We start from the raw sequence: 26,287 nt of genomic DNA on the forward strand, positions 1-26,287 counted from the left end.
CCCGGCCGGCTCCACTGTCCAGGGACAGGGCGATAGCTGATAAATGTTTCTCCACCATGACCAGTTTTAAAGGATGACTGCTCAGGGTCAGGATAAGCAGGACTCCTACTTAGAAGGCCCAGGGCCTTCCAACCTGGCTGGGTCACATCATAAAACCATCATAAGGGATTGGGGGCAGAGAGGCTAGAAGTGAATATTTTTAAAGAGCTCCTGAGGGGATTCCGGCCAGCATCCTGGTTTGGGGAATCATTCGTATCCAGGTCACAGCCTCCCATCTTACAAATGAGGCGATTGCTGTGGAAAAGTTAATTCCCATAGGTCTCAGATCCACCCAGGAAGTGGGACCAGAACTTGAGTCTTCCAAATGCCAGCCCTGGGCTCTTAACCAGGCTGTGGGCTACAGCCTGAACAGGAAGAGGTCAAGAGGAAACCTTGCTTTTGATTAAATATGGAAAAAAAAAAAAAAAAAAAAAAAGAAAAGAAAAAAAACGAAACAAAACAAAACAAAACTGCAGCTCACTAATCCAGAATTTTAAAATTATGATTTAGGAGTTCCCATCGTGGCTCAGAGGAAACAAATCTGACTAGCATCCATGAGGACACAGGTTCAATCCCTGGCTTCGTTCAGTGGGTTAAGGATCTGGCATTGCCGTGAGCTGTGGTGTAGGTCACAGATGCGGCTCAGATCTTGTGTTGCTATGGCTGTGGTGTAGGCTGGCAGCTGTAGCTCCAATTTGACCCCTAGCCTGGGAACCTCCATATGCCACAGGTGTGGCTATAAAAAACAAAAACAAAAATAAAACAAAACAACATTATTATTTAAAAATATATAATGGAGAAATGGACTAAGAGCTACAAAAAGTTATTAAAATGATTTTATTATGAATATTTCATCTATATCTTTTTATGATTTATCCATGAGTATTACCTTTAATTAATTATAGAGAATTAAATTTACCCTTCTAGCATTTACATTTCTCTAGCTTAGAAACAGGAAATGCTGAAAAACAAAACAAAATACTTCCTCTGCACTGTAGTTTTTAAGAAGTTTTAACAAAATGGAGCACCACTCCAAAAGGCATGGGTTTGCCCAGTTAGTATGGGTCAGTTAAGTAGCTGATCCTTGGTTTGTGAGTCTCCTCATTACAGGAATCAAGCCTATTGTAAATGCTATAATGCATAGCGCTCAAAACACAGCAGTGAAGCCACCATACTTCCCCACTCACACTTCACAGTTTCCTTCTTCTCTCTGACTGATCATTTTATTTTATTTTATTATCTTTTTTGGTCTTTTTTTTTTTGCCGTTTCTAGGGCCATTCCCACAGCATACAGAAGTTCCCAGGCTAGGGGTCCAATCGGAGCTGTAGCCACCAGCCTATACCAGAGCCACAGCAACAAGGGATCCGAGCCACATCTGCAACCTACACCCCAGCTCACCGCAACGCCGGATCCTTAACCCAATGAGCAAGGTCAGGGATCGAACCTGCAACCTCATGGTTCCTAGTCGGATTCGTTAACCACTGAGCCACAACGGGAACTCCTCTGACTGATCATTTTAATCAAGCTGCTTTGTGCAGTCAAGATTTAACCTTGGTCAATGATAGATGCCTAAAGAGGAGTAGTTGGCAACTTTCCCCCCAAAAGAACAGATTGTAAATATTTTTGTTAGGCTTTGAGGATCCTAAGGTTTCCGTCACAACTATTCGACTCTGCCACTGTCACTTGAAAGTAGCCATAGACAATATGTTAACAGATGGGCATGGCTGTGTTCCATAAAACTTTATCTTAAAAAAAAGTATTGGGGACTTCTCGTCGTGGCACAGCGGAAATGAATCCGACTAGGAACCATGAGGTTGTGGGTTCCATCCCTGGCCTCGCTCAGTGGGTTAAGCATCCAGTGTTGACGTGAGCTCTGTTGTAGCTTGAAGACGAGGCTTGGAGTGGACGTTGTTGTGGCTCTGGCGTAGGATGGCAGCTGCAGCTCTGATTAGACCCCCAGCCTGGGAACCTCATATGCTGTGGGTGTGGCCTTGCAAGGACAAAAGACAAAAAAACAAAAAACAAAAAACAAAAAACAGGTATTGGGTCCATTTTGGCCCATGAGGCAGTTTGCTCACCTTAGTTATACAGCAAATGAGACTATTTTACCCACCCACACACATAAGAACTGACATTTCCAAATAAGCCTCATCTTTCCAAGTCTTTATGCCATTTCTTTCCATGTTGCCATTGCTCAAAATGTCTCAAAACCTAGCGCTGCTTTCAGACTTGGTTTCAAGCCACTTAAACATCAGTCATATTATTTAGTAGGGGACATCACACAGAAAGTTTCGCAATGAAATTACTTTTTGGCTAAGCCTGATAATACAGGAGGAAAATAAAAACATTTAAAGGCATATCAGAAAAAGTATTTTAAGACGAATATCATATAATACCACTTATATGTGGAATCCAAAAAACTGATACAAAATGAACTTATTTACAAAGCAGAAGTAGACTCACAAACATAGAAAACCAACTTATGGTGCCCAAAGGGGACAGGCTGGGGGGAGGGAAAAATCAGGAGTTTGGGGTCAACAGACACACACTACTACATATAAAAGAGATAAACGACAAGGACCTTCTGTATCGCATGGGGAACTATACCCAGTATCTTGTCATAACCTATAGTGGAAAATAATCTGAAAAAGATTAGTATATGTTATATATAATATATACATATTGTATATATAATTGAATCACTTCGCTATATGCCTGAAACTAACACCCTGTAAATCAACTATACTTCAATTAAACATTTTTTTTTTTTTTAGAAAAAGAAAAAATATGTCAAGGCTAAGTCCAGCTCGAGCCAAAGCGCACATTCCAAGCTTGGACGGCAGAACCCAGCCCCATTCTGTTGGGGGAGCCACACTTACTTGCAGATGGTACAAGCAAAGCAGTTGGGATGGTAGGTCTTGCCCAGGGCGGTCACCACCTCTCCTTCCACGAACTCCCCGCAGCCGTGGCAGCGTGTCCCATACATCCTCTGGTAGTCCAGCGTGCACAGATACTCTCCGTTCTTTATGAAGAAGCCCCCCTGGGCCAGGTCACAGCCGCACACTGTGGACAGACAAGTTCACATCTGGTCACGGTCTGTCAAGGCTGCTGGGCAGCACTGCCTTCTACTGCATCCTGCTAACTTACTCTATGATCTCAGCGGTTTGGGGTTCGGGGAGGGGGGGACTGGCACAAAGAGCTATTTATTGTTGGGCTCGGACTTCTCTCTTGCCTCCCTCCCCTTTTGATTCCCTTCCCTTTGGGAGCTATGCAATATCTCACACAAGCAGAATCCACTGGCTGGGTCTCAACAGCTTTTGTGATACGTCTAAGATGTGGCGATATTTAATCTTTGATGGAAAGATTTTTGGTTCATGCTGTCTCACATAGGAACAAAACTGGCTCTGGCACTGCTCTTTGGGAAAGGTACCCACCGCTTGCCCACACAACTGCTTGGTTTGGGCCAAAACTGTTACTGAGCTGAGTAATAAATTCCCACTCTATCAAAAGCAGGAGCTGAAATGTCCAGTGTCTATTTTTTTCACACTCTGAAAATACTTTCCCATAGTTCTGAAAAATTCAGACATTTATTTCTCTCCTTGTGCTGTCCGTAGGATACGCCCATTATTTATACATTACAGAGAGAGATAAAAATGAACAAGCAAAAGAGAAAAGCAAAGGGAATGCGTCCAAGATAAGACTATTATTCAGGGACTCCATACACGCAAATGAGGCTGCTTTTCAATGTCTCGATTTTGGCATCTCTTTCAAAACTGTGCAGCTGTGAATTGTGGAGATGGTATGAGAAAAGCAGGTCCTAGGATGCCAGGTCTGCATGGTCAGACAGGACCAGGGCAAGACTCAGCAACTTGTCCAAAAATAAAGCCAAAGGCAGCCCCGAGAGTAAAGATTTTCCACTGCCAAGTCACTGGGAAGCAATACCAAAGTGGGAAATCTCCAATCTTAGCCTCTCCAGTCCCAGGGTTGGAGGACTCCTAACAATTCAGGTCCTTAGGCAAAGGATCCAGGATTGGTCTTCATTATTCCTGAAATAGGCACTCAGCTGGGATAGAGAGGAGGCAAGTCCAGTCACTAAATTGCTTTTGCAAGGACCTATGAGCTCACGTCCAAGGTTCCTCTGATAAGTTCCCATGACTCATGAATGCATCTACATGAACTAGGGTTAAGCACCGTGATTCTGACTGCCTCTGACACCCCCCCTCAGTTAGCAGTCTCTAATTACAAGCTCTTAAAGATATTCAAGGTGACAGGACTCACAACAAGCTTTCCACTGTGGCTTCATCTGTCTTTGTTTAGATCAACACTCCACAGCTACAACCTCCCTCTTTGCAATTTATGATCAAGTAAGCCAAGAAGATGGTCTGAGTCCATTGTGCCTGAGAATGGCCACCATACAAACACCGCTGTGATCACATTACCTGGAAACCAGCTCGTTCACCACCTGCTGCCTCCCAAACCTGCCAGCGCCCCCACTGTCCTCACACCTGCTTCTTCCTTACCTAATGGATCCTGGGGGTCTAGGGAATTCAAGTATGCACCACCCTCATGCTAACTACAAAGTCCTTCAACAATAATAAGCACAGTCCTGAGGGTCAGAGAACAGCTTGGAAATTTCTCTTCAATGTTTTTCTCTGTATTTTTAATTTGCCTACAACAGGGCAAAGCACTTTATGGTTAAGAGTCCTCAGCTTTACTTCTTCGGATTTGTCTTTAGGAAGCTCTCACCATGGTATCTAATGCAAGACTAGGAACCAATTTTTGAATTAAATCCATCCTCAGAGTTCCCGTTGTGGCTTAGCAGTAAGGCATCCAACTAGTATCCATGAGGATTTCGGTTTGATCCATGGCCTCACTCAGTGGGTTAAGGATCCAGCATCACCGTGAGCTGTGGTGTAGGTTGCAGATGTGGCTCAGATCCTGCATTGCTGTGGCTGTGGTGTAGGCCAGCAGCTGCAGCTCCGATTCAACCCCTAGCCTGGGAACTTCCATATGCTGTGGGTGCGGCCCTAAAAAGTAAAAAAAGAAATTAAATCCAGCCTCAAACTTGGCAGATTCCCACTCATTTCACTGCCTCAGGGGCATCAAACCGTTCTGATGACTCTGTTGCTCTTCCAAACTTGGGTATGGCTCAAAACCACGCAAGGTGACAAAATGATGCATCTGGACTGCTAGTAATCCCTTAAATCTCTCTTTGAAACACCTAGGGTAGGTTTAAAAATTCATGGATCCTTTATATAAAGATCTGGCGGCAACAGAGTACTCTTTATGCTGATACAGATTGCTGAGGCAGCTTCAAAGCGAATTCCAAATGTTTTAGAAATCTCTGTGTTGACTGCTTACTTAGGGCACCTCGAAGTCCCTCCAATTCACATGGTTTTGTGAAATTGACTCATACTCTCCTTTAATAACAAAGGCTTTAAGAGACAACAAAGTCCTACTGTAGAGCACAGGGTACTATACCCAATCTCCTGGGAGAGACCATGATGGAAAATAATATTATAAAAAAGAATGTGTATATATATACATATGACTGAGTCACTCTGCTGTACAGCAGAAATTGTACTACATTGTGAACTGACTACACTTTAATAAAAAAATAGGAGTTCCCATCGTGGCTCAGCAGTTAGGGAACCTGACTAGCATCCATGAGGACATGGGTTCGATCCCTGGTCTCACTCAGTGGGTTAAGGATCTGGCATTGCCGTGAACTGTAGTGTAGGCAGCAGACACGGCTCGGATCCCGCTTTGCTGTGGCTCTGGCGTAGGCCAGCGGCTACAGCTCAGATTCAACCCCTAGCCTGGGAACCTCCATATGCCTCAGGGTGTGGCCCTAAAAGACAAAAAAATAAAAAAATAAATAAAATTTTAAAATAAAGTCTTCATTTATATGAACCTAACATAGTCTTAAAAGGAATTTGGGGAGCTCCTGTTGTGGCTCAGCAGTAATGAACCCAACTAGTATCCATGAAGACACAGGTTCGAACCCTGGCCTCCCTCAGTGGGTTAAGAATCCGGCGTTTCCATGAGCTGTGATGTAGGTCGAAGATGCGGCTCAGATCCAGTGTTGCTGTGGCTATGGTGTAGGCAGCAGCTGCAGCTCCAATTAGACTCCTAGCCTGAGAACTTTCATATGCTGCTGGTACTGCCCTAAAAAAGACAAAAAAAAAAAAAAAAAAAAGGATTTCATAATTATTAAGAGATGCCAAATTATAATCAAACTGTGTCCCTTTGCAATTTGATGTGGCTTAGTCCTTAAATTCAAAGCAGTGGCCCAAACTGGCTTGCCAAATTGTACCACTGTTCCTGCTGGTTTATACACAAAGAAACCAGCGTTTGCAAACAGACTCGCATAGGGAGGGGTCAGGAAAGGCACACACAGCAGACAGTGAGAGGGTCTGTTCTGCTCGGACCTACGGGAACTTAATATCATTCCGTTTCCTAAGAACGGACTAGATGGGGCGTAATCTCAGACTCTTCTCTCTCTTGCCTCCCCACTTTCCTGGCCTGTTCCTCCTCCTCCTCCGACTGCAGCTTCTCAGTCTTCTTGGCCAAACCCTTCAACGCAGATGCCTCCCTTGGAGGCTACCTCTGTCCTCTGGAACAGAAGGCCTCCCGGGAGCAGAGGTCATTCACTCTCACAGCTTTGACTAAGACTTTGTGCAAAGGCTTCTCAAGTCAATGTCTTTTCTTCTTTTTCTTTTTTTTTTTTCTTTTTTAGGGCTGCACTGCATCATATGGAGGTTCCCAGGCTAGGGGTCAAATCCGAACTGCAGCTATTGGCCTACGCCACAGCCACAGCAACACCAGATCCGGGCCACACCTGCAACCCATACCACAGCTTGTGGCAACGCCGAATCCTTAACCCACTGGGCAAGGCCAGGGATCGAACCCATATACTCAGGGACACTATGTCAGGTTCCTAACCCACTGAGCCACAATGGGAACCCCTCAAGCCAGTGTCTTTATCTGTGACATCTTCCCCAAGCTGGGCACACACAGCATGCCTATCTGGTACTCGGCATTTTCCAAGCAAATCCTATCCTCTCACCTTCTCTGTCGCCTCTTCTAAAACCTTCTGCTATTCTTCTATTCCCTCTTTCAGTAGAATGGCAGCATTATCCATTCTCCCACTCTCATCACACAATTTTCAGCTGGCCACTAAATTCCCATCCATTTTCCCAAGAAAACCTTTCTTTGATCCATTCCCTCGTCTGCCTTCTTGCCACTCTATTCATCACTTTCCTGTACTAAAACGGTTTTATTACAACAGTGTTTGTACCAGGAAAAAAAAAATCCCTGGAAACAACTCAGATTTCTATCAGCAGAGCAATAGTTGGATAAATTACCATATATCCATGGAATATCTGTGGAATTTATATTAAAAAGAATGGATTAAATCAGTATCTATAACCTAGACACCTGTCCATGCTATATTTTTTAAAAAAGCAAATTTCACAAAGAATTTGAACAATCCCATTTTTAAAAAGTCAACATGTTTTTACGAACGATGAAAACCGAGTTAACACAAACATAGGGTTATTAAAGTGGTTATCTCAGAACCAATTATTATTATTATTATTATTACTTTTGGGGGGGTGAGGGAGAAAAAGATAGTTTTATTGCTTTGCTAGGCAAAGAGGACCACAGCAGGCTAATACCTTAAAACTGTGCACCAGAACCAATTATTATTAATTTTTCTTCACATACCTATGCGTCAGCTCACTTTTAAAAATCACTTTGATAAAACACACAACACACATAATATAAAATTGACCATCTTAACCTTCTTTTTTTTTTTTTTTTTTTTTCTTTTTAGGGTCATATCCTCAGCATATGGAAGGTCCCAGGCTGGGGTCAAATAGGATATACAGCTGCTGACCAATGGCACAGCCACAGAAACTCGGGATCCAAGCCACCTCTGTAACCTATGCCACAACTCACACCAATGCCGGAGTGCCAACACACTGAGCGAGGCCAGGGATCGAGCCCACATCCTCGCAGATACTAGTCGGATTCATTCCCACTGCGCCATAATAGGAACGTCCGCCATCTGAAGCATTTTTAAGTGTACAGTTCAATGACATTCGTGCATGCATGCACTTGTGCGCTCATCACCACCACGTATCCACAGAATATGTTTCTTTTTGCAAAACTGAAACTCTGAACCCATAAAACAGTAACTTCCCATTCTCCCTCCCTCCCCCAGCCCCTGGCAACCACCACAGTACTCTCCATTTCTGACGATTGGTGCCTCCTACAAGTAGAAGCTCACTTCAATGGAAGGTCTATAGTGTCCTGTTTATCACATCACCTAGAATGGTGTCATGTCTATACTGAAGAATCAATAAGATGTAACAACTTGTGAGGACATATTTATATAGCTACACTGTTTTTTAACCAATTTATGCATTTCATATTTTACTTATTTTCAGAGGCTGTATTATTTTTGTTATTCTTACCAGTTATGTTATTCTTTTTATTATGCTATATAAAATGTTTAATGGTATATAAGGCTTTCTTCTTTATAAATTTTAGTTGCATAATATACACAATTCTAATATAATGCTAATTTTTAAAGAAAAATTGAAATGTAATCGATAATACTAAATAGTAAAGATGAAAGCCATACAAAATGGGATAAAGTATAGAATAAATTTCCTATTTGTCTCAGCATATTTTCCATTCCACTTCTCCAGAGGGAGTCACTTAATCTGTTTCTTAAGATCCATGATATAACAACCTGTGTGAATGTAATTGTGTTTAAATATATGTATTTTATTCTGTAAAAAAAAATAAAAATAAAATTAAAAAAATAATAATACATTAAGAAAAATTGGAGTTCCCATCATGGCACAGTGGTTAACGAATCTGACTAGGAACCTTGAGGTTGCGGGTTCGATCCCTGGCTTTGCTCATTGGGTTAAGGATCTGGCGTTGCTGTGAGCTGTGGTGTAGGTCGCAGACATGGCTCAGATCTGGCATTGCTGGGTCTCTGGTGTAGGCAGGCAGCTACAGTTCCAATTAGACCCCTAGCCTGGGAACCTCCATATGCCTTGGGTCTGGCCCTAAAAACACACACACACACACACACAAAAAAAAAAAAAAAAAAAAAAAAAGAGAGAGAGAGAAAGAAAGAAAGGAAGGAAGGAAGGAAGGAAGGAAGAAAAAAGAAAAGAAAAATTATCCAAAACCTGCAAACAAGGTAAACGAGAGAAGTGTGTTCCTCCAGGGTCATGCCAGAGTGTTACCGGGTCACACAGGATTATCTCATGACCCAGGGCACTGGATCTGTGTTTGAAAAGCTCTTTACTACTGATTGAATACCCAGACTTTGAAAGTCAAGGTAACTTGGAGATTCTTGTCCAGCAGAGATTCGGGTGATTTCTGTCCAGGCTTACTGTCATGTTAATCAGGCATCTTATCCTGATATTCTTTCTTTTTTAAAAAAAAATTTGTTATTAAAGTATAATTGATTTACAATGTTCCTTCAATTTCTGCTATACAACAAAGTGACCCAATCATAGATATATACATTCTTTTTTTCTCTTCATACTATCTTCTATTATGTTCTAACCCAAGAGATTGGACATAGCTCCCTGTGCTGTAGAGTAGGACCTCATTGCTTATCCATTCTAAATATAATAGTTTGCACCTACCAAACTCCATATCCATCCCATTCCCTCCCCGCTGGCCTCTGGCAACCACAAGTCTGCTCTCCATGTCTGTGATCTGTTTCTGTTTTGCAGATAGGATCATTTGTGCCATATTTTAGATTCCACATATAAGTGATATCATATGATATTTGTCTTTCTCTTTCTGACTTCACTTAAAATAAGAATCTCTAGTTCCATTCATGTTGCTGCAAATGGCATTATTTTGTTCCTTTTTATGGCTGAGTACTATTCCTCCGTGAAAATGTACCACATCTTCTTAATCCATTCATCTGTTGGTGGACATTTGGGTTGTTTCCACTGACATTCTTTCCGGAATGCCTTTAAACCCATTTCCTTGGTTCTCCTTTGAAGCAGCTTTACTCCTCCAAGTTCCCTCATTAATGAGTTGAGTAGATCTTTGATATATATTCATTTTATATTTGTATGAGAATCATGTAGTTAACTTTTTGAAAATTACACTTTGACAAAGGAGTTGCTCTTTTTAACCAAAAAGTATCTAAAAGGAACATTTGAAAAAAATTTTTTTAATGTTTGGTCTGTTTTATATTAACAGCTTAGCAAATACTTTTAACTGGGTGCACAAAGTAAAACTTTTCCATCCAAACGATCACACAATCTCAATTAGTAAGGTCAAACTTCAGTAGGTTATATTTAGGTTTTAACATTCAATGCTCATTTGTCTTTGCTGTAGTTGAAAGTTAACCTATGCCCTGGGAAAAGCATAGATTCCTTTCATTAAAAAAAAAAAAAAAAAACAGAGCTGCTATGGAAAGAGATTAATTGCTTTCTTCTCAATGATCAATAATTTAAAATATGTCCCACTCAAGGCCTCCTGAATCTTGCCCCCTTTGCTGTCACTAAAGCATGGCCACAAGGAGCGATATGTTATGTCCTTGAATTCATTCTCTGCAAACCAATGAATACCATTAACTAGTGAGGTAGGAATATGTGTATCAAAGCAACGTTCTATAAAAGTTGTGAAATCAGTAAGGGCACATTTAAAACTCTTCAATTTTTTAAAAAAAAGTTAACAGGAGCTGCCTGTGCTATAAAAATACCATGGAACAGGAGGGGGGGGGAAGTATGGAGGTGTCAAATAAGGGTGAAAACAGAATAGTATTTTAGTGGCATGAACAGGATTGTAGTGACAACCATTTCTTCAACTTTCTAAGAACAGCAGTTACATTTTATGTGCAGCAAGTTCATTTCAGAGATGTTCCATCTGTCGACTAGTTCATTTGGCTAAAAATTTAGGAGAAGAGGTAACACTTAAAACTCTGCCCAAAGGGCGCTTGGGGGTAAAACACAAGAGACGTTTTCTTCCTCTAGATCAGGAGACCGAACATCTCTGCTGCTCTCGTTGGGGTTTTAATCAAGTCATCCCAGCAGGAGAGGGAAGAATGTTAAACAGACGTGATCAATGTTTTCAATTTCGTTTCGAGCAACACAAGACACAAGAATTCTAATCGGGGTCTAGGAGCCTTAGCTGGGTTCTTTCTTCCCTTTTCTAGAGCAGGTGATGGTTTTTTTGGTCTGGCACTCTGCCAGCTGATCAGCCCATCACGAAGCATGAAGAGCCCTTTTGAACTTGACCCAGAGGAGTGGAAGCCCTGCATGGCTGGACCTGGGTTACACCTGCTCATGTCTGGTAATAAGGACCGTTTGCTTCTTTCTTTCCCTCCCTCCTTCCTTCCTCCTTTCCTCTCTTTTTTTTTTTCCCGCTATCTGTAATTTTTCACTTCCAGTTTTATTTACATATGATTGACATACAGCACGGGATAAGTTTAAGCTACATAGTATAATGATTTGACTTATATATGTTATTAAGTGATTACCACAATAAGTTTAATGAATCATCTCAAATAAATGCAAAAATAAAGAAATAGAAATTTTTTTTTCCTTGTGATGAGAAATCTTGCAGTTTGCGTCTTTGACTTTCACTTATAACATAGAGCAGTGTTAATTATATTTATCCTGTTGTACGTGACATCCTTGTTCATATTTAAAACTGGTAGTTTGAACTTTGAACTCCTTTCATCCAATCCCCCCCTCCCCCACCACCTCTGGTAACCACACATCCGATCTCTTTTTCTATGAATTTGTTTGAAGTATAATTGACCTACGACACTATGTTAGTTCCTGATACACAACATAGTGATCGATATTTCGATACATTTCATGATGATCACCACGATAAGTCTCATTACTGTCACCATACAAAGATAGTGTGTCATTCTTGACTCTATTTCCCACACTGTGCATTTCATGTTGGTGGCTCATTTGTTGTGCAACTTGAAATTTATACCTCTTAATCTCCCTCATCTATTTTTCTCTGTTCCCCTCCCCTCCCCCCTGCATCCACCTGTTTGTTCTCTGTATCTACGACTCTGTTTCTGTTTTGTTCTGTTCTTTTTTTTTTTTTTTTGTCTTTTAGGGCTGCACTGGCGGCATATGGAGGTTCCCAGGCTAGGGGTCTATTCGCAGCTATAGCCGCTGGTCTACGCCAGAGCCACAGCAACACAGGATCCGAGGTGTGTTTGCAACATACAAACCACCTCTCACGGCAACACCAGATCCTTAACCCACTGAGTGAGGCCAGGGATCATACCCACATCCTCATGCATGTTGGTCAGGTTCGTTAACCACTGAGCCATGACGGGAACTCCTGGGGTTTATATATATATATATATATTCTACATATAAGTGAAATCATACAGTATTTGTCACTCTCTAGCTTGTTTTACTAAGCATAACTTCCTCTAGGCCCACCCATGTTGCTCCTAATGGCAAGATTTCATTCTTGTGGCTGAGTAATATTCCATTGTGTGTGTGTGTGTGTGTGTGTGTGTGTGTGTGTGTGTGTGTGTGTGTGTGTCTCATATCTTCTTTCTCCATTCATCAATTGATGGGCATGTAGGTTGCTTCCATATCTTGGTTGTTGTAAATAAGGCTGCAATGAAGTTAGGAGAGTATGTATCTTTTATAATTAGTGCTTTTTTCCCCTGGAGTGGATTTCCTAGGCGTGGGATTTCTGGATCATAGGATAAATCTATTTTTAATTTTTTGAAGAACCCCTCTACTGTTTTCCACAGTGGCTGAACCAATTTACGGTCCCATCAGCACTGTAAGAGGTTGCCTTTTCTACGTATCTTTGAAGGGCTGTGTCTCTAGAATTTCTACTTTGCAGTTCAAAACCCTATTCTTCCCTGCCTGAGCAAGCATCAGCCCTCCTCCTCCCACGAGCCAGAGCTGGGAGTGGGACAGCTGCAGGGTATAGACCCTCAAACACTCTGTTGGCAGACTCGCACAATGAATACCAAATACTTCCCATCCTCTTCCTCTCTCCTCTACTCCAAATAAATTTTAAAAGAATTTTATTCCATCCCAGATGTTATTCTATTCATTCCCTCAAGGCCTTTCTTTATAGAAATTACAAAGGTAGACCATGACATAGCCTCTTCCCAAAGCTCCCCATTCCCATCCCTTACTGGGTGGGGTCTCACTGAATCAGACAATCAGATTTTGATCTGAAACCCAGGGCAATGTGCTTGAAAGTACCATACACTGCAGCTTCAAAGTACTATATGCTGTAGCCTAGAGCTCAAAATAGCTGAACAGAGAGACTCATAAACAATAATATGAGGGGGCAGCTTCCACCAAAAATAACTATTAGCTAATGCATCATCCTGAAAGCCAATACTAAGCCACTAGCCTCAAAAACAAATTTAAATAGTTTTCACATTAACTTCCAAATGCCCGTCAAAATCAATGATCATTTCTGGGAAAGAAGACAGAAGGCCAACCAGAGGGCAAAATGAGGCCCAAACCCAGGCATTCGAAGGGTTGATTAACGCAGACTTTGAATTTACAAGAGTAAGTCAAGAGCCTTGGTTGAAAAGGAATCATTTTGGAACCTCTTTTATCAATAAAATATTATTTGTTTTTAATGTTTGTTGTGGAAAGTCATGTGCAAGTGACACTAACTGGTTATTTCAACACCAGTTCAAATAACAAAGGTATCACTTAGAATAATCTATCTCGCTCAATGTACTGTTACTGTTTTGGTTTGGTTTGGGTCCATAGCACAAGTATGAATGTCTTCTGTGATAGCATAGATTACTTAACCATCAGGAAATATCATACATAAATGCTGAAAATGTGCAAAGGCAAGAAATAAAAAGCTGTCCAGACTCAATAGGACCTTGCTCAACCCAGGTAAGCCAATCTCAAACTAGGTCACCCTTTTGAGTTATGGGCACACAGGTAAATTTTAAGATCTGTGTACTTTCCTCTCCCTTTCCCTTTTTCAGTCTCCAGAAATAGCTGGGTCATGTATCTTTGCCTTTTATGAACTCCCAGACACCAAGGACACAGTGAGTTATATGCATGCCCATAAGCTGACCCTACAGAAAAAGATAAAGGCCCAGATGCATCGCCATTGTTGCCAGCAACCCCAGAACACACTTAGCACAGGGTCTATTAACCCTATTAATGGGCTTCTTCTCTGTGGTTTCTCCCGCCCAATTTATCTTGCACACCTTCTCCAAATTAATATGGGAAAAAAAAGCAAAAAAACAAACCTGCTTTACTCTGCAAACACTTTGACCTTTCATCAAAGGCCCTGGCACCTACCAAACATTTATCTGACTCTTCCTAATCACCAGTCCTTTACCCTAGACAAACTGACCCTACCACCGCCTCCTCTCACCTCCTGCTGAGGCCCAGCCCAACTGCAACCGGCCTCCCTGACCCCACTCAGGTTCCACCTCATGAAGCAGCTGCTTGCCTCCTCCAGTCCCCTCCGGCTCTGCTTCCTCCAGGCTCAGAACCATTGCTGACATTTGACTCTTGGTAGATGTTGTCTTGTCTCTTATTCCGCGACTGTAATCTTCTCTTTATCTCCACCGTAAGCTTATTGAAGGCAAGATCTGCATCTTATGCTATTTTATATCTTTGATGACACTTAGAGAGAGGGAAGCCTATTGCCCCTTTCCTCCTATTTCATACTGCTTTCAACCAGGCTGGTGTCTGGACAGTGTGGGTGGAGCCAAGTTCCTCTGGCACCACATAAAGAGCCGGTAATCCTGTCTTTGCTTCTGAAAGTACCTAATTGGCATCAAGACAGTGGTGCCAAGGTAGTAACTCCACACTCTCTTTCAACTTCTCAGATCTTGTAAGACTCTGAACTTCCTTTGCAACTGAAATTGACTGCACCTCAACCACCCAAGAGACCCGTTTCCATTCACATGTACCATGTGTAGGGTTAGACGAGGCTCTGTTTTGTGTTCAACAATGCCCAGGAGGCCCTGATGACAGAGAATAAGACTGTGACTGGTTCAGTGCTCCATGATTTATGGGAAGGAGAAGAAACCAGAATGGGATCATAGGGTGGCAACAGGAGAAATTAAAGGGCTGGGACAGAACACTTAAGAAAAAAAGAAGTAGACGGAATTGGGATTAGGCCAAAGAAAAAGAGGTTGGGTAATAATGGCCTTTGAGTGTCCAGTGGGTTATTTTAAGGAAGTCAATAATTAGCTCTTTTCCACCTAAAGGACAAACTGGGGGAAAGATTGCTTTATGTGTACGAAGAGCTATGGGTCAGACAAAGCTTATAGCTATTACTACAGAGGAGATAAGTGAGAACAGGCTCCCGTACTATATCTACAGTGAGAAAATATGTACCATAGAATAAATGGCCTTTCCACTCAAGTTAGCAAGTGAACTTATCCTTAAGGACAATGTGATAATGTTACTTTCTTGACCATACATCTAAGCCAAATCACAGAGATTACACCGCAACAAAAAGAGCATCAAATTTACCATTTGACTGCTTCCAAACTCCATTTTGAAAAGGAGATATAAACAAAAGAGTTAGTTCTTATAGCATATAAATTAGATAAGTACAATTTTTAAAAAACTATCCGAACATAGAAAACCCTTAATCTTTATATTCAACCCCGACCCCCTCAATTTTTATCCACGTTACTCCATAAAAATCCTTGCATTTTATAAATACACATATTTGACCTAAAATGATCCTGATCTGATAAACATCTTATAAACTCTAACATGGCAAAAATGGAAAGTGCTATTGGAGATGGGTTATTTATCCCAAGCCCATCACAGAACCCAATCTTTAAAAACTAATGCTTAAAAAATACATTGCAATCCACTATAGACGTTGTAATCTGCATTTATATTAGTTTGGAAAAAAAAACACTCTAAAAATACTTTGATGTTCATTGGCTATCTTGATGGATTGAACATTGTAGATGCCAAGGGGTCTTTAAAAGCCATCAAAAGGTAGCATTTTCCATACCATCTAGCACATAGTTAAAACTCACATTGCTAAGTGGCCAGCGTCTCTATTAAAACATGATTCTGTATAGGATTTCTGCCAATGCTATCTCGAGAGAAGAGCTCCCATGACCTGATTTTTTAAAATTTCCACAGACATCCAACGTTCAGAAGTCTTTTTAAAACTATATGGCTATAAATCATATATAACACTAGTTCCATTTTTGAAAAGGAATGACGTTACTCTAATTAATGTTTAAAATGTCATCTTTCAAATGACAATAGGAACGTTGTGGTCCCATTCATTTTTGGCAAGAAAGCTGCTTGCCCAGATGAAGGCCAGGGTCAACTCCAGCCATACCACTGTCTTCACCACCCTCTTCCTTGAACAAGGCAGCCCCTACCCCTGATCACAAGTAGCATGCTCCTCCTTTCCAGTCCTGGGAAGGTTATTCTGTTTTCTGGAGCATTCGTGCCTTATCATATCTTGCCCCCTCTTGGCAATATCCCTGGACCATTCAGCTCTAGGTGATCTTTGCAGCCTCTGACTTGTGGCACCTGCACTCTGGACCACTCACCCGCCCTGTCCTACCAACCGTGGCTCTGCCAGCAAGCACACTTCTTGCCACCAGACCACATGCTCTTCAGGGGGAGGCACCATGGTATATGGAGCCTAGCACAGTGACTGGAGAGAGAGAGATGCTTTAGAAACATTTCCCATGGTAAACATGTGAAGGTGTCAATATTCCCAGGCTGATTTATGCAAAAATTAAGTGACTTTCAGTAAGAAAAAGAATGCAGATTTGCTCTTTGGAATAATGATGTCCATTTAGTTGACTTTTGCTCCAAGGAGAAATTAAGTGGCTCTTGTATTCTCATCCTTTACATGTCAGCCTTAACGTCTCTTTCCAGAGAGGTTGGGGTGGGGTAGAGAAGCCTTTCTTGGCCACCTGCCCATCTCTCCACCATACTGTTGCTCAGGCAGATTTTTTTTCCCTTTTATTGCACCAATCACAGTGGGTAACTCGTAATTTTACGATTATTTCAATGTCTGTTGAATATCCTGTCTTAGTCCATTCAGGCTGCTATAACAAAATACCACAAACTGGCTGGCTTATAAACAACAGAAATTTATTTTTCACAGTTCTGGAGACTGAAGTCCAAGATCAAATTGCCAGCTGGTGAGAGCCCTCTTCTTGGTTCAGAGAGCGGTCTTCTCGCTGGGCCCTCATGTGGTAGAAGGGGTGAAAGAACTCTGGGGGTCTCTTTCTTTTTTTTTTTTTTTTTTCTTTTTGGTCTTTCTGCCATTTCTTGGGCTGTTCCTGCGGCATGTGGAGGTTCCCAGGCTGGGGTTGAATCGGAGCTATAGCCACCGGCCTATGCCAGAGCCACAGCAACTCAGGATCAGAGCCATGTCTGCAACTCACACCACAGCTCACGGCAATGCCGGATCCTTGACCCACTGAGCAAGGCCAGGGATTGAACCCACAACCCCATGGTCCCTAGTCGGATTCGTTAACCTCTGAGCCACTACAGGAACTCCGGGGGTCTCTTTCTTATAAGGGCACTAATTCCATTCATTTGGGCTCTACCCTCATGACCTAATCACCTCCCAGAGGCCGCATTTCCCTAACACCATTGGGGATTGGGTTTTAACATATGAATTTGGGGAGAACACAAACATTCAGTCTATGGCATGACTCTATGAAGGCAGAGATCATGTCTGACATATATATATATATATATAACCTGATTGAGCATTCTTGAAAAAAAAAAAAAGGTTGTTGCATAAATGGTAATTCATCCTCAGAATTTTTACCTTATAGATTCGCTAGGGTTTTCATCACTGATGGTCACTGACTTCAGTCTCCAGCAGATAACTTGAATAAGCGGGAGTTCTATCCCTTGCTTCTTTTTCCCCATTCAGCATTTCATAGGACATATCTCGATACCAGGACTTTTTCCATCTCCATATTACTAGTCAGGTATGTTTAGACCATAAATTTTTATATCTATTTTTTAGCTGAAACATTTTGTACTTACATTACATATTTAATGAGGTTGTTCTAAAGAAAAGCCCAAGTCCTGGGAATTTCACAGGCCATGAAGGGCCATGATGGAAAATCCTTATCCGAATGGTTCTGAAGAGACTATTAATATTACCTCCACCCAAATCCCCCGCCCCATTAAATCACCATCAATTCAAAGCCCATGTCCAACAAAGCAGCGGTTCTCACATATGGTGGGCTTGATACTTAGAGAGCTGGTTGGAAAGGGAGACCTTGACCACTGAGATGGTGATCAGGGAACCTGGGGTGAGACCAGGAATCTGCACCATCAACCAGCATCAGGGTTACTCCGGGGTAGAAGCTCCTTGGACCTCGCTTTTAAAACTCTGCCCTCAATAGTTTAATGCCTCTCCAGGTATCTTTCATACCATATTCATATCTTCCAGCACATCATATCTTTTGAGGTTTTTGCTTCTTACTAAAGATTCAATAAATAACGGGAAATTCAGAGTTTTAGAAGCTGCCAGGCAGAGCAGAAAGGCTGTCGCTGGCTCTTAGGTACACTGTAAATACTCCTTCCTGGAGAGGAAGTAGGACCCACTCAATGGCGCTGCAGAGCTATGTGATGGGACATGGGGTGACCTATAGAGAAAGGCTAAGGAAATATTCATTTGAATCGCAGCAAGATATGTGAAGTTACCCCACAAATGCTGCTTCCATCACAGACAAAGGTAACTCAATTCTTTCTGCTTGGGTTTAATGTGGATAAGAAGGTTTTAGGGTGCTTATCGCATTTGTCAATTGATCTTATCAACCAAGGAAGAACATGAAAAGGCACCCGACCTTTGCCATCCAGCTGTCACTCGGTGGATAATACCTCTTTAGACACCATCAAATCCCTTCTCAGATTAAATACAAAATAAAAATGACCAAAGTAGAGTCAGTTCCTATAAGATACTTTTCCAATTGCAATCCAGATTCACTAATTCAATCTAACTAGTGGGAGACAAATCTCACGGTAACGGTTTAAAAGTTTGACTACATTTACGTAAGGGCTGTTGTTCTTCTTTTCAGTAGATGTCATGATTATAAGACGGTGTAACATTTGAGTCCTAAGACCACACTGAAAACTGCCTCATCACTTCAGATGCAAATCCAAGCCTCCTGTCAGAGTCAGTGTTTTTCCAGCTTTCCCTCACGTACCACCTTCACTATATATATATATTTTTTTCTTTTTAGGGCTGCATCTATGGCATATGGAAGCTTCCAGGCCAGGGGATGAATCAGAGCTGCAGCTGCAGGCCTACGCTACAGCCATGGCAACATGGGATCCAAGCCACATCTGTGGCCTGTGCCGCAGCTGTGGCAACACTGGATCCTTAACCCACTGAGTGAGACCGGGGATTGAACCTGTGTCCTCATGGATACTATGCTGGGTTCTTAACTCACTAAGCCACAACTCAGGAAACTCCACTTCACTATTTTTTCGCCCTCATTTTTGATTAATCTATTCTGTTTCCCTAATGCCTTAAAAAAAGTCAGCTCACTTTTATTAAGTAAAATTATTTTAAAAGGCAAGTCTATCACTACCATAAATCAAAGCTTCCAGGGCCCCTTTCCCTCTACAGAAAGTATCTGTAGAAATAAATAATTTAATAACGTAATTCCATTTGAACCTTGATATCATTGCCTGATCAAGGCCTTGGGCCCGACAGCTGTTCCCTCTTTGTTGTAAAGATCTCCTGCTTCATGAAATTAGAAGGATTGAGAAAAGGATTGAGGAGAGAATATTTTTTCCCCTGGATGAGAAATGCTGTGTCTGGGAACCACAAAAATAATTTTCTCCTTCCCACACTTAAAAAGACATTGATTGCAATCAAGCCCGGGTGACCTGGATTTAATAATTTGGAAATAATAATGTGTAATTAGTACCAATCAATGGTAAACACTTCATTCATTCATTCATTCACTCCACAAATATTATTGAGTGCCTAATGTAAGGCAGGAAGGGCTGCTGTGAAAACCCTGTTGCTGCCTACATTCCAGCAGAGGGAGACAGGCAACAAACAAGCCTAACACAAATCACACATAAATACATATATATGTAAACACACACAGATACACAGACACATATCTATACATGTCAGATGGTGTCAAAGATGATCTCATTGATGAGTGACATTTGAGAAGAAACCCAAAGGAAGTGAGAGAGGGCACTAGATACTTTTTAATCTGGATAAAAAGCTTGTCAAAAAACTACTTAAAAGAGACACATGCACCCGCATGTTCATTGCAGCACTATTCACCATAGCCAGGACATGGAAACAATCCAAATGTCCATCGACAGATGACTGGATTCGGAAGATGTGGTATATATACACAAGGGAATACTACTCAGCCATAAAAAAGAATGACATAATGCCATTTGCAGCAACATGGATGGAACTAGAGACTCTCATCCTGAGTGAAATGAGCCAGAAAGACAAAGACAAATACCATATGATATCACTTATAACTGGAATCTAATATCCAGCACAAATGAACATCTCCTCAGAAAAGAAAATCATGGACTTGGAGAAGAGACTTGTGGTTGCCTGATGGGAGGGGGAGGGAGTGGGAGGGATTGGGAGCTTGGGCTTATCAGACACAACTTAGAATAGATTTACAAGGAGATCCTGCTGAATAGCATTGAGAACTTTGTCTAGATACTCATGCTGCAACAGAAGAAAGGGTGGGGGAAAAATGTAATTGTAATGTATACACGTAAGGATAAACTGACCCCCTTGCTGTACAGTGGGAAAACAAAAACAAAAACAAAAAAAAAAACAAAAACAAACAAAACAAAAAAAAAAGCTTGTCAAGCAAAAGGAACAGTAAGTGCAAAGGTCCTGAGGCTGCTCAGTGCTTGGTTTGTTTAAAAACAATCAAGCAGGCCAGGCGAGCTCAGCAGAGTGAGCTGAAAAGAAAATAGTAGGACCTGAGGACAGGGAGTACCAGTTGTAAGGGGGAGTGGGTGGGCTCAAGGGCAGATTAAGCTCTGTGGATTTCATTCTGAAAGAGGAGGGAGCTCCGTGAAAAGGCGGCAGGAACTGGCTTTATTTTTAAGGATTTTTCAGGATCACCTTAGCTACTGCATTGAGAATAATCTGCAACGAGGGGGAAAGGGCAGATGTTGGGGGACCTGACACCATTATTAATCCTGGCAAGGGATGATGTTGGCTCAGAGCAGGATCAATATCTTTGGGAGACAGTAAATGGTCAGGTTTTGTGTAAATTCTGAAGATAGGGCCAAAGGGGTTTGTTGGTAGAATACCTGCATCATGTGAGAGAAAAAGAGGCATCAAGAATGAGGAGTCAGGAGTTCCCATCGTGGCTCAGCAGTAACAAACCTGACTAGTATCTACGAGGATGTGGGTTCGATCCCTGGCCTCGCTCAGTGCATTGAGGATGTGGTGTTGCCATGAGCTGTGGTGTAGATCGCAGCCACGGCTCGGATCTGATGTGACTGTGGTGTAGGGCAGCAGCTGTAGCTCCAATTCAACCCCTAGCCTGGGAACCTCCATGTACCACGAGTGTGGCCCTAAAAAGACTAAATAAACAAACAAATAAGAAAGAAAGAATGAGGAGTCAGGTTTTCAGCCTGAGCAATGAGGAGAAAGGTCTGGACAACTTCTGAAATTCAAAGACTGGAGAAGGCTGGGGGCGAGGGTGGCGCTAGTAACCAGGAGTTAGGTTTGGGAGGCTTGCTGGAGATACCAAGGCCTTTGAAGATTCACGTCTGGATTGCAGGGGAGAGGTTTAGAGTTGGCAACAGTCAGGGCACAAATGGTTCTTAAACCATGAGACTGGATGAGGCCACTAGAAAGTGGACAAGAGATGAGGTCTGAGCATGAGGTGCTCTGGGGTTCAGGCTCAGGAGGTGAAAAGAACCAGTGACAGGGCTGGTTCACTGCTTGCTTTAGAAATACTTGAGGAGTTCCCTTCATGGCGCAGTGGTTAACAAATCTGACTAGGAACCATGAGGTTGTGGGTTCGATTCCTGGCCTTGCTCAGTGGGTTGAGGATCCGGCGTTGCTGTGAGCTGTGGTGTAGGTTGCAGACGTGGCTCGGATCCCTCATTGCTGTGGCTGTGGCGTAGGCCGGCAGCTACAGCTCTGATCTGACCCCTAGCCTGGGAACCTCCATATGCTGTGGGAGCCCTAGAAAAGGCAAACAGACAAAGAAAAAAAGAAAGAAGGAAGGAAGGAAGGAAGGAAGGAAGGAAGGAAGGAAGGAAGGAAAGAAAGAAAGAAAGAAAGAAAGAAAGAAAGAAAGAAAGAAAGAAAGAAGGAAGGAAGGAAGGAAGGAAAGAAGGAAGGAAGGAAAGAAAAGAAAGAAATGCTTGAGGAATATTTCCATCCTCCTCCCTCTTCTATGATAGGAACACTCCCCAAAACTTGGCTGTTGCAATCTTTTCCTCAGAAAATGCGTTCTTCCTTGATCGGCTGAACTTCAGCACGCCCATTCTCAAAAAATGAGCTCTCATGGACATGAACTGAGAGTTGTCAAGAACTATAAAGAACTTGAGATTTTACCAACAAGCTACGTTAGCCCATCTTGGTTTCAGGGATGCTGGCAGAAGACATGGAACTCCTGGGTCAAAAGCAAAGCACTTCATGACCACAGCAGGTGACGAGTTTCATGTTTATTACTGGTTCCCCACGACCCCCACGTCCCCCAAAAGCAAGAGAAGCAGGTCATCAGGAGGCCGCATGTGCAGTGGGTTTGAGTCACCCTGAGCTTAGGAAGCCCCAGTCTTTTGTGATAAGCTGCAAGCAAATCTACCCAATTTTTGTTCCAGAGGCAAAGACATTATCTTTACAATACTAGACAGCAGACAAATCTGTCCTCTATGCCACAGGGAAACTCTAGCTCTATCTTCCAAGTTTGTTCCTGTACAAATGTCCTTGAAAAGATAATTCAGGACAAAAAGCTACCAGCACCTATGCTCCCAAGAGACCCATGGATTTTAACACCCGACAAGAGTCAACATTTTGCCTCCCAACAAGAGTCAAAATTGTTAAGCAGTATATTTTGGAGAATTTAGGAGCCCTTATCCTATTTTACTTTAGAATTCAAAACCTTAACTATTAAAAAAAATCTAAATTATATTTATTTGACTAGGTAACACTTTAAAGTGGTGGTGCAAAATTCAAAAGATAAACTATATAGGATTATCTTTTTATCAACAAAAGATGGCACGAAAGTGGTTTCTCATTTGCTGTGAGGAGGGAGCGTTTTGTATCAGACTTATTTTCTTGAACCAGTTCCCAAATGAGTCAGATTCTCTAAATAGGTATTTAAAGCCTGAGCTCAGCCCCGAGGGAATATAAGAAACTGCTTCCATTTTACTAGGGTTTTATCAGTCTCCACTTGAGCCCAGAAATAACCCACATGCAGTGGGTTACATCCAGTGGATTAAGGGAAAGCTAAGGGTCTAAGACAGCATGAAGGACTAAACGGCAGAAACATCTCATCCAAGAGCTGCCTGACAGCAGCCTTCAGCACAAATTCTCTTACCTCTTCCATGTGCTGGGCAGACGAGTAGCTCTGTAATCAATGACAGATAGCTATACTTACACTCTTTCTTCGCCAAAGATAACACTGCTGTCTAGTAAGCACTGGAGAACATATATCATTGTAAGCGTTCGATGAATCTTGTTGACTACCTATGCCATGAGAAACGTGTACAAATATTCAAGTTCCAAAGAAAGAGATGCTGGGCATTGTTCTAGGCACCAGGGACACTGCAGTAAACAAAACAGGCAAAAAGCTCTGCCCTCAAGGGTAGCTTACTCTCTAGAAGGGGGTGAAGATAAACAAATATGGAATATTAAATAATGATAAGTGGTAAGGAAAAAAGATACAGCAGAGAGAGATGTGACATAGGGAGCAGGTGAAATCTTATATGGAATAGTCCAGGAAAGGCTCAATGAAAACAGAACATGCGGCCAGATCACCCTTTTTAATTCTCTGGTCCCTGGTCTTTCCTAAATGTTCTAGAATTTTATGGTAGAAAAATGGCATTATCCTGAAAAAAACCTCAAGACAGACAATAACAATGATAATGAACACTATAACATATCAATATGATGAACTATATATAATTAACTCATAATTAAATATACAATTATGAAGTATTACATTTACACTGTTTAAATAGATTTCTTATTCTCTGATGGAGCATGTAGTACAATCATGAGGCTGACAAGATGACACATCAAAAAATGATCACATCACTGGAACGACATCAAAATGAATGGATAGCATTCAAAAAAAACCCACCTCGTTTAAATTAGTGCGTTGATTGCTGCTAAAACCTCTTTTACGTTAGTGGCAAGGATGCAAAACAAAGCTAGTGAGTACTGAAGATAAAGAATAAAAGAAAAAAAAATCATAGCTCCATCCAGAACCCTGCAGCCATATTTTAGTCCCATCGGGTTATTATAAAGAACAGCAGAAGCTTTGGGGAATCTCCTTTTCTTTTAATTATAGAATCCACCCACTAATTAAGCCACTTTCCCCAACTCATTACCGGACGAGTACACTTTCCAAGGTTACAAATGGAAATGAGCTTCTGCTTCCTTCAGAGGCTGGCGTTGTGATTACGTGGTTCCTGCCTTTTGCCCTTACCCAGGGAAATTCCACCCACAATCCTAAAGCTTCGGCCATTACCTGGATGCCAAACACAAATCCTTCTCCCCAACACAGACTGGTATCTCTTGAGTGCTCAGCCACCTAGACTCTGGAGGTGCCACGTGTGCTCAGCCTCAGTGTATCCCAAACTGAACTCTCTCCCCAGCTCTCTCCTACCCAGTGCTCCAGTATTTCCTTAGTTGGTGGCAACCCTCTGTCCATCCAGGCAGGTGGTCCAACTAGAAACCTGAATCCCTCTTCATTCCTTACATACAATCGGTCATAACATCCTAGCAACCTTAACTTAAAATGTCTCCGGAATCTGTCCCCAAGTCTCTGTCCCACCTGGTGCTACCTGACATTATTTCTACCTGGACCGCCATTGTATCCCCTCCTCATGGATCTATCTCCCTGCCTCCAGTGTGTATCCTCTATTTCTCTCCATCACAGCACTTAGTACTCAGTACCATACATGATGGTACTTATTACTCTGTACCATACATTATGGTATTTATTACTCAGTACCATAAAATCTTCAAATACCCCAAGAGTTCTGACGCACAAACATGGTGTGCTCCTTCTGTTCTCAGCATTTAGCACAATATCTTGCAGGGCGTAGGTGTTCCTTTAACATTTCCTGATTGGATACATCAGATTCCAAGATGTCAGACATTTCAAGAAGTGATACAGGTTCACCAACAAAATTCCTGCTCCCCAATCCTGACCCTGTTACAGCTAAACCTGTGAAGTCGTGGACTGCTTATTGATTTAAGCTTTGTGCCACGAACTCTAATTCCTCCACTGCAACTCTTCCCCAGCTTCGCACTTGTCTCGCTCTCACATCAAATGTTCAGGGTCCTCTTTCTCCCTCCTCCTTCCAAATCCATTCGTAGTAAAAGAGTTCATTGCGGCCTTTTATTTCCACAGGTGTTTGCATTTTAGGACTTTCTTTCTAATAGTGGAGAGCAACCTCTGGTCCCATTCAAGAATTGTTAAGGCTTTGGCACCACGGTATATGTGTGAAGGAGAGTTGGGTGGGAGAGGGGGAAAGAATTAGAAAGGGAAACTCTGGCTGACCTGGAAATGACAGAACCTTGACAATCAGAGCTAAATGCTCCTCCTTCTGCACGCAGCCAGCTCTGGACCAAAAGCCCAGGCTTATTTTAGCAAATGCTCTCCACCCAAAATCCTTCATCCTGGGAGATTAGCACATGATCTGACCATGATGTTTCTATCCTATTTTGTTTTTCCTTCCAGTTTTATTGAAATATAATTGAGGAGTTCTTGTCCTGGAGCAACGAATCCGACTAGGAACCACGAGGTTGCAGGTTCAATCCCTGGCCTTGCTCAGTGGGTTAAGGATCCGGCATTGCCATGAGCTGTGGTGTAGGTCACAGACGAGGCTCAGATCTGGCGTTGCTCAGATCTGGCGTTTCTATGGCTGTGGGGTAGGCCGGCGGCTACAGCTCCAATTAGACCCCCTAGCCTGGGAACCTCCATATGCCGCGGGTGCAGCCCTAAAAAGACAAAAGACAAAAAAAAGAAATACAATTGACATACAGCACCAAGTA

The 26,287-nt window shown here is 42.1% G+C and overlaps 1 protein-coding gene and 3 long non-coding RNA genes across 53 annotated transcripts in view; 2 read left to right on the plus strand and 2 right to left on the minus strand.

Annotated features, from left to right (window-relative positions):
• ABLIM1 (actin binding LIM protein 1) overlaps nt 1-26,287 on the minus strand; it is a 338,773-nt gene that overhangs the window by 133,192 nt on the left and 179,294 nt on the right. For all 50 annotated transcript variants that reach the window (XR_014826278.1, XR_014826285.1, XR_014826292.1 and 47 more), the window contains one exon: nt 2,920-3,103. Coding sequence is in view for 1 of the 50 variants with exons in the window: in XM_021073348.2 (XP_020929007.1) it covers nt 2,920-3,103 (184 nt within the window). In the remaining 49 variants the exon portion in view is untranslated. The remainder of the gene's footprint in view (nt 1-2,919; nt 3,104-26,287) is intronic.
• Nucleotides 1-26,287, plus strand: part of LOC146397069 (uncharacterized) — a 128,990-nt gene that overhangs the window by 1,963 nt on the left and 100,740 nt on the right. The gene's annotated exons all lie outside the window — the stretch shown is intronic.
• Nucleotides 1,261-22,219, plus strand: LOC146397070 (uncharacterized). Its single transcript, XR_014826343.1, has 3 exons — nt 1,261-1,504; nt 17,539-20,288; nt 20,895-22,219. It is a non-coding gene; the product is annotated as an uncharacterized LOC146397070 (long non-coding RNA).
• On the minus strand, nt 19,537-25,217 carry LOC146397071 (uncharacterized). The gene is made up of 2 exons (XR_014826346.1): nt 24,616-25,217; nt 19,537-21,886 (listed from the first exon to the last, which is right to left on the minus strand). It is a non-coding gene; the product is annotated as an uncharacterized LOC146397071 (long non-coding RNA).

This window comes from Sus scrofa, chromosome 14 (genome assembly GCF_054392235.1).
Source record: "Sus scrofa isolate SSC_HxYL_T2T_F1_AM1 chromosome 14, Sscrofa_HxYL_maternal_Yorkshire_Landrace_v2.0, whole genome shotgun sequence".
NCBI lineage: Eukaryota > Metazoa > Chordata > Mammalia > Artiodactyla > Suidae > Sus > Sus scrofa.